The sequence below is a fragment of the Dermacentor silvarum genome, chromosome 4 (assembly GCF_013339745.2).
Source record: "Dermacentor silvarum isolate Dsil-2018 chromosome 4, BIME_Dsil_1.4, whole genome shotgun sequence".
In the NCBI taxonomy this organism is placed as follows: Eukaryota; Metazoa; Arthropoda; class Arachnida; order Ixodida; family Ixodidae; genus Dermacentor; species Dermacentor silvarum.
The window spans coordinates 158,913,627-158,922,759 of NC_051157.2; the positions used below are offsets into that span (position 1 = coordinate 158,913,627).

A 9,133-nucleotide genomic window follows, 5' to 3' on the forward strand; every position below is an offset into this window, starting at 1 on the left:
GCGACAGGCGCGGCAGGAAACCGGGGGGCCTGAAGTGGTCCGGATGTAGGGCATGGTGGTGTGCTGCACTTTGCGTCGCAGTCCGTTGGGGCGCGTCAATCCGGGAAATTCGACGAGGATGGCGTGGTACGGCGAATGATTGTCAACACTGCGTACCTTGATGCTTGGCTGTTCGGCGGTCGTTCGCTGGCCTGGTGTGGAGTGTCCCGTTGTCGCGTCGGTGAGGAGGTCGTTGCGGCAATCCGGAAGGAGGTGGTAGTGGGCCAGAAAGTCTGAGCCGATGAGTGGCTCGGCGACGTCGGCGATGACAAAGTTCCAGTGAAGGTCATGGCGTCAGTTTCTGAGCTGGATGTGCAGGCGGAGCGAGCCGTACGTCTCGATTGTGGAGCGGTTTGCCGCACTGAGCTTCGAAAGACGAAGGCGGACGAGGACCTTGAAGATGGGATCGCGGATAGCAGCAAATGTCGGAACCGCTGTCGACAAGGAACCGCTGCTTCGTGATTTGGCCGGTGACGAAGATGCGACGGCTTCCGGGTTGGCAGCTTGCGGCCGTCTCTACGAGCTGCCGTTGGCGTTTTCCGCATGTCCCATGGAACAGAGTGGTCGACATTGCCGGGCTCTGTCCCCGAAGCGTCGGCGGTAGTAACAGGGGCCGTTGTTATCAGGTTGCCGTGAAGAAGTGATGTTAAGGTCGCGGCTTTGCAAGTGGCGGCGCTGTTGCATCGGAAGACGTTAACCCAGGCCTTGTTGAATGAAGGTGAGCTGTCGATCGATGTCGTCGATACGGCGCGCAAGATCTGTGGTGTTCAGCGGTGTGGCGACAGCCTGGATGGTGGGCGACAACTGCGGCAAGGAGGCCTCGATGACGCGATCAGCAATCTCCGCAAGTTCGTTGAGAGGTAGCCTAACCTGAGCTTGCAGAATTGCCTGGAAGTGCGGCGGGAGTCGTTGGAGCCAAAGCGCTCGCAGTAAAGAATCCTGGACTTGCATGTTGCCCGCGAGCGCACGCATGTGGCGCAGGAGCTGCGAAGGTTTGCGCTCAGCAAGCTCTGCGGACTGAAGTTGTCGTATCTTCTGTTCTTCCGAGAGCGACAGGCGGCGGATAAGTGCAGTCTTCAGGTGTTCATAGAGATTGGCCGTTGGTGGGTTGGCAAGGATATCCCGGACCTCGTTGGCATAACGTGCGTCCAGGTGGGCGACGACGTAATCGTAGCGGGTCCGGTCTTGCGTGATGCGCGCCAGGGAGAACTGGGCCTCGACCTGGGCGAACCAGACCTTGGGCGAGTACACCCAAAGTGGTGGAAGCTTGATGGCGACACGCCAGGTATCGTATGAGGCAGCGTGCGGGATGCCTTCTGTAGGGGCTGTGACGTCCTCAGCGGAGAGGGCAGGCACGGCCCTGGTTGTGGAGGCGTTGCGAGAATGCTGCTGTTGCTGGGTCTGCAGTGCCTGTTGAAGCTGTTGCACTTGCTGGCGAAGAGCGGTGAGGACTTCTGGTTCGGCCATGGTGATGCGGTTTGTTAAATGTCTGGGTCACCAGATGTGGGATGCCGTGTCGATGGAAGGACTCATCCCAACATGAAATATAATGACTGTTTATTAGTGTAGTAGCAGCGGTGGGGCGAGCATACCACCGCTGCGCTCGAGCGGTTAGCGAAGGAAGAATCCTTCGAGCTTGCCAGCTTGGGTTTATATCCACCGTCGGTGACGTAAGCCTCCGGTGACGCTACGGTGGCGCTGTCCCTTATCGGAGGCGTGGTGGAGCATGCAGCCGTGTCACTGCCGGGCAAGCAAGTGGCGAGGCGGAGGCTGCGCCGGTTTGTGCGCAGTGTGTCGCCGCACCCTAATGGAGAAACAAGAAATGAAATAGATTTCATATTCTCGGCCAATCCCAGCATAGTGCAGGATGTAGAACTATTAGGTACGGTAAAGTACAGTGACCACAGACTAGTGAGGTCTAGGATTTCTCTCAATTTAAGAAAGAAATAATAAAATTAGTCAACAAGAAACAGGCCAATCTAGACGCAGGAAGCATATAAACAGACCAATTCAAGGTGGTGCTCGCAAACAAATATGCAGCTTCAAAACAGGAAGATGAAGACAACATAGAGGTAATGAATGAAACCGTAACTAGGCTGATCTCTGAAGCACCAATTGAAGTGGGAGGTAAGGCACCAAGGCAACCAGTAGGTGAGCTCTCCCAAGTAACAAGGACCTAATAAAGAAACGTCAAAACACGAAAGTCTTAAACTCGAGAGATCCGATAGAATTCACCTGAACTGTCAAAACTAATCAAGAAAAACGTAAGGGATATTCGAAATTATAACGTGGAAAAGATTGAGGAAGCAGTAAAATAGGGACGCAGCGTGAAATCAGTGAGAAGAAAACTTGGCATAGGGCAAGGCTAAATGTATGCAGTGATAGATAAGCAGGGTAATATCATCAGGAATTATGATGGCATAGTAAAAGCCGCGCAATAATTCTATACTGACCTGTACAGTGTCCAGATCAGCCAAGCTCCTTTATTCAAAGTAGTGATGAACAGGATACAGAGGCTCCTTCTATAACTAACGATGAAGTTAGAAGGGCCTTGCAAGACATGACCAGGGGAAAAGCTGCTGGAGAAGTTAGAATAACAGTAGATTGAATCAAAGATGGAGGAGATATCATGCTTGAAAAGCTTGTGGCCCTTTATATGCAATGCCTCACGACTTCAAGTGTGCCAGAAAGCTGGAAGAACGCCAACATTATACTCATCCATAAGAAGGGAGACGTTAAAGATTTGAAGAATTACAGACCCATTACGTTGTTTTCAGTATTAGATAAAACATTCCCCAAGATAATTTCCAATAGAATCAGGGCAACACTTGACTTCAGCAACCAAGAGAACAGGCTGGATTCAGGAAGGGATATTCTACGATTGATCATATCCATGTCATCAATCAGGTAAGAGAAAAATCTAAGGAGTACAATCAACCTCTTTATATGGCTTTCAGAGATTATGAAAAAGCATTTGATTCAGTAGAGATACCAGCAGTCATATAGGCATTGCGTAATCAAGGAGTACAGGGGGAATACGTGAATATATTGGCAAATATATATACAAGGATTGCACAGCAACATTGGTTCTCCACAATAAAAGTAGAAAGTTACCTATCAAGAAAGGGGTCAGGCAAGGAGACACAATCTCTCCAATGCTATTCACTGCATGCTGAGAAGTATTCAAGCTCTTAGATTGGGAAGGCTTAGGAGTGAGGATCAACGGCGAATATCTCAGCAACCTTCTGTTTGCAGATGACATTGTCTTCTACAGCAACAATGGGGACGAATTACAGCAAATGATTGAGGACCTTAACCGAGAAATTGTAAGAGTGGGGTTGAAGATTAATATGCAGAAGGCAAGCATAATGTTGAATAGCCTGGCAAGAGAACAAGAATTCAGGATGGCCAGTGCACCTCTCGAGTGTGCAAAGGAGTGCGCTTATCTAGGTCAATTACTCACAGAGGACACTGATCATGAGAAAGAAATTTACGGAAGAATATAACAGGGATGGAGTTCATACGCAGGCATTGTGAAATCCTGACTGGGAGCTTACCACTGTCGTTGAAAGGAAAGTGTACAATCATTGCATTCTACCGGTGCAAACATATGGGGCAGAAACTTGGAGGTTAACAAAGAAGCTCGAGAACAATGTATGGGCCGCACAGAGGACGATTGAACGAAAAATGTTAGGCCTAACGTTAACAGACAGGAAGAGAGCGGTGTGGATCAGAGAGCAAACGGGGATAGCTGATTTTCTAGTTGACAATAAGCGGAAAAAATGGAGCTGGGCAGGCCATGTAATGCGTAGGATGCATAGCCGGTGGACCATTAGAGTTACAGAATGGATACTAAGAGAAGGGAAGCTCAGTCGAGGACGGCAGAAAACTACGTGGGGTGATGAAGTTAGGAAATCTGAAGGTGCATGTTGGAATCAGCTAGCGCCAAACGGGGGTAATTAGAGATCACAGGGAGAGGCCTTCGTCCTGCAGTGGATATAAATTTACGCTGATGATGATGGTCAGTGTCATTTTAAACTATTCATTATTTACAAAATTGTCTGATTCGGAATATTTTTCGTGGTTTTCTTGACAGCAACACCACTGCCCTAGTTCGCTGCAACAACATCTTTACTTCTAATGGCTTGCTTCGTTTTAGACTAATTGTGTAATTGTGTTGACAAAAAACAAATAAACTTTCTAGTTAATTCAGTGGTTCTGAGCTTTCAGTACTACCAACTGAACCAGATTTACTGCTAACAATACCTTTTTTGTTACAAAGGTTTCTACTTATTGTAATACATCATTTCGATCCTTCTGTGTGGTCACATTAAGGAATCATTTACCGATGTCCTTAAAATCCAACTTTGCTTTTCTTTCATTCGAGAATTCAATAAAAGACTATTTGTTAAATTGTCGATGTTCGTGCGTTTTTATTTTTGTACTGGACTTGTGGGTGTATATAATGTATTTATTTCTCAAGTTATTTTCTTTTTACACTCAGGTTTTCTTGTGTGTTTTATTCTGTTATGTTCATTGTTAGTTCTAACTTGATGTATTCGTTGTATTGTTCACACTAATGCCAATCTTTTGTATTATTTATTTGTAACCTTCTCCGAGGGTCCAGTTGAAGTCTTGTACTTTGGAAACACTCGTCGGTATACTTTCTTTCATGTAATAAACCTCAACTACATGATAATTATTATTGCATGATAATTATTATTGCATGAAATTATTTAATGGTTCGGTAGCAAAAAAATCTGGAAAAGTTATAACATGACCACATATTACGCATAACATGCCCTCCTCCTCTCAATGCTCATCAAGTAATACGTTAGTACGATGTAGACTTTTTATAGAATATTGTTAAACAGCAATTAGCGGTCGCACAACGCTGTTGATATCTTGATGAAGAAATTCTTTACTGGAACTGTATTTCGTGCACACAAATTGACCTTCGCAAACGCAATGACGAAATAGTTTATACAATTCTGACGACATTTAATTTTCGTGGCCGTACCGGTTCTCTCAGGTCAGCGGGCTAAATACGGCGCTGTGCGTAAAACGCACCTAAATACCTCCGCAGTGTTTGAACACTTAAATTACTGCCAAAATGCAATTAACCCCAACACTTTTAACTTTGCCTAGATATTACACATAATCAGCCGCTTATGTTCCCCAAATATAAACAAAATGCTAACCATGACAGAGCTCATGATCAGGCTTACTGTTTTGTTTAGATGTAATTTAGTGCAACTGTTTCTTTAAAGAATAAATCAGAATTCGACATCTTCAGGTGTAAGAATATACTTTAGTCATGGTTCTCGTGCAGGCGATACACGACAAACTTAAACATTCTTTTTTTTTCAGAACAAGGTCGACCTTATTTCGCGAAGTATTGGAATGAAAACAACCCCAAGGTATACCAAACCGCCGCACGCTGTATGTTGATGAGCACAGTATCAGCCTTGGTATTTGTAGCGGACAGAGTGCCTTGATGCAGCACAAAAGACAAACAATTTTTAGAGTTTCAGTGTAACGTGTTCTATAGAGTGTTCCAGGACTTATCGGCATGAAAATAATTCCCATGTATTTCACGGGAGATACAGGTTGAATAGGTACGCAAGCACAATTGCTACAAATAAGCATGTATAGAATAAATGAAACGTTCATGTGGATCTATTTAAAAGTATTACGAAAACGTACAAGCTTGGTCTTGCTGCTGTTGATTCCCAAACCCGGTGCACCTACATCGCATCTACCCCGAACTATACCCAGATGACTTGTGCAAATTATGTTGGACAGAACACGCCACCCTAGAACACAGTCTATGGGATTGCGCGCACATGTTCAGGATGAATATGCAGTCTCCCCAGAACAGCTTGGGGCGCGGTGGAAAGCCGCGCTGATCAGCTCCGATCTGCAAGTTCAACTATGGGCCATCCAGCGAGCTCGAGAGGCGGCCGGGAGACAGGGTCTCTCTACCGCACCTGGCGCGGCCTAGGCCCAGGCCTCAATCCGCTGGTCTCAATAAAGTTGTTTCACTCACTCACTCAATCATTTACGCACAATTAAATAAGAGAGACACCAGCACGGAGCCAAGTGGCACTACAGCGAAGCTGAAGGCAATATCTGTGAATTTGTTCCAGCGCGACAGTTTGTGATTGCCCATTTAAGTCATTCAATACACCCAATAAACAAGGACCCCTGCATTCGTAACAATATTATTTGTGTCGTAGTACGGCATAGCTAACTGTGTCAAATGCTTTCGACGCATCAAGAAAAATATCACCAGCCCTACCACTGTCGTGAAAATGGGGATAAGCGAAGCTTGTGGCAAGACGATGCAGTCGCAGGCGTTCGACTTCGTTTGTGCTGAACTTCGGGTCGACGGCCCTTCGCTGACGTTTGGCCTCAACATCGCGCTCCCCCCACTCGGGGTCCCTGGCTCTGCGCGTACGTTTTGCCTGGGCTTCGGAAGCCCTCATGCTCCGGACGCCGAAATTAATCGAGGCAAGGGAAGCCCGGCGGTGTGCGCGCCAACCTCCGTTCCTTCCCTTTCCCTCCCCGCGACACACAAAACCAGCGGGGCTAAATTGTGCGGCCCCGGTACGAGCCACCCTTCATTTCCTTCTTTTGCTTTCTTTCTTTCTCTTTTTCTTTCTTTCTTTCTTTGCTTCCTTCCTTCCTTCCTTCCTTCCTTCCTTCCTTCTTCCTTCTTGTCCCTGGCTCATACCCGCATATCCCTGGCACATACCCGCATATCTAATGAACGTATGCGCCACACGTGATTTTGTTATCGTTAATCCTGAGGTAACTGACGAGCATGTGATGTTATTGCTGCCATGACCTATCAGTCATGTTAGTCCTATATTCGAACCCTTCCATGACAATTTTGGTACATAGCAAGTGAACGAGACGCGAGGTTTTGACAGGTTTTCGATAGGGTTTTAGCGTGACACCACCACCACCAGCACCGCCAACACTTGTAAGGCAATACAAGCTTCACTTAAAAAAGCTCACGCGAATGTGCGGTTTCCGATTGCGACCTTCAGCACGCCCAAAACTTAATTAAATGCTACTATAGTACAGCGGCCACTTGTAAAACAAAACTGGTTGCAGTAGAACACATTATGGTCGTCAAGAAAGCTAAGCGCAACAATTTGAATATGTCGTTCCAAAATCAAAGAAAGTGTTAGAAGTATTTATATATCATGACACTTTTCAACCCTGAACCCTGTTTGCAGTGTCATTTTTGAAGTGTAATAACTAAGGCCTGCTTTACCCCACCTGAAACCACCTGTGTTGCGATAATGTTGTTCCTAATTCGCAGTAAGACACACTTTATATGCTGGATGTGCGACATCTACAGGCAACATCTACCGAGATCCTATCTGTTCCGGACAACTTATAACGTTAAAGCTAAAGAGAATGTAACGAAGGTCCTCCTGAGTACTGTCGAGCAAATCGCAGAATCGGATATCGACTTTCAATTAATAGATACTTGTGGATCAATTGAAGCAATGTTTTCTGTAGATGCAAAAAACAAGTTCCATTCGTGAGCTGTCGCTAACGATGGAACATCGAGGCGCTTAGAAATTCTATGTGTTGCTGTTTCGAGTTAAAACCCCTATACGCAATAAATAATTGCCAGGCTTGCTTTGGTTCAAACGTGCCTCCGTAAGTTTGTCCTGAAAGTGTGTTAGCTAACTCCTAGCCCAGCACACAGCTTGCTCTGTTTCACGCGTTCTTTTAGTCATCCTGCAGGGCATGGCTCTTTGGTGAATGCCGACAACGTGACCAAGCAAGCTCTATTTCCTCAATAACTGCAAAAACTTTATTTTTAATCTATTGACATTCAGCCCTGATTCGGTTTTATGCGTGCTACGCTATGACACACCCCAAAAATTTTCGAGCAGATGTAAACAAAGGATTTCTACACCTCTCTTTCAATCACAGAAGACAAGAAATGACCCCAGTCGCATTTTTTTAGAGACTCGTCCAATATCAGCCTATCTGTAAACCCATACTCTAACGGAAGAGCTGCCATCCACATCATGGCATGAATCTTGCCATGAAAAACGACAACCGCCAACAAAATGATCCGACATTTTATGTTCGATGAGAAAGGAAAGTATATCATCTATTTCTGTGCTCATATTGACATGATCTAGACAGTATTATACTAATGAAGTACAGAGGAATTCCACGCACGCAAGAGTGCTTATAGCTGCAGATATGCAGAAATCCGCCGGAACAATCACGTAATCCACAAGACTATAGTATTTTGTTTTTTGAACAACTTCATATTCGTATCACCGATAATACAAACAGGTCCCGAAAGAAGCGACATATGGCTTAGTTCATCAATAATAGTGCATGCGGTCTGATTTGGAAGTCTACAAAGAGCCATCGGAGAAGGTCGAAAGGCTTAGTGACAGGGAAGCAGCATAGGAAAATTGCTTGCTAACAGGTGTAACGAATCAGCAGTTTTTAACAAAGGAATACCACCACTTCAGCATTTATGACTGGTAAAATTGTGGCTTGCACAGCCACTAAATATTAAAAAAATGGTGCACATGCAAGGTGGCCTGCGGGATTCTATACACAGCGAAGATCCGCAAAAGCGTAAGGAGTGCGGAAACACGTGTTTGTGTTTATTCAGTGTTAGTGCAAACTGAAACCGAAAGCTATATACCGTTCAGGTATATTGAAGAGGAAATGCAATGTCTTGTAAACGAAATACGTATGGGTAATGTAAAGGTTAATCACATGGGTTCGTGGTGGCCGTATTGGTGTTTTGGCGCTGAAGTAGTAGCATCCCTTTCTGCGCCATTTGTTTGGGGTACCCGACCTCTCCTTGGAGGCGCAGATGCGACCATCTATGCGGTTGCCAGGCGGCGCTACGCGTCCGCAACTTGAGAGAGAGAGAGAAAAAAAACTTTATTTTGATGGAGCACAACGAGGGGTGGATCCTACTGGTGGGTGGAGCCTTCAGTCCAGTGCCCCAGCGGCGGTGGCAGCACTTTGGGCACTGGCGATCGGCTTTCGCTGATCCTCCAGTGCCGAGCTGGTCAGCACCATCTCCTACTTC

General features: G+C 45.9%; 1 protein-coding gene across 1 annotated transcript; it reads right to left on the minus strand.

Annotated features, from left to right (window-relative positions):
* Positions 1-732: 732 nt before the first annotated feature.
* On the minus strand, positions 733-1,506 carry LOC125945053 (uncharacterized). The gene has a single exon (XM_049666610.1). The coding sequence runs from the start codon at positions 1,504-1,506 to the stop codon at positions 733-735; it is 774 nt and encodes a 257-aa protein (XP_049522567.1).
* Between the last annotated feature and the right edge of the window lie 7,627 nt (positions 1,507-9,133).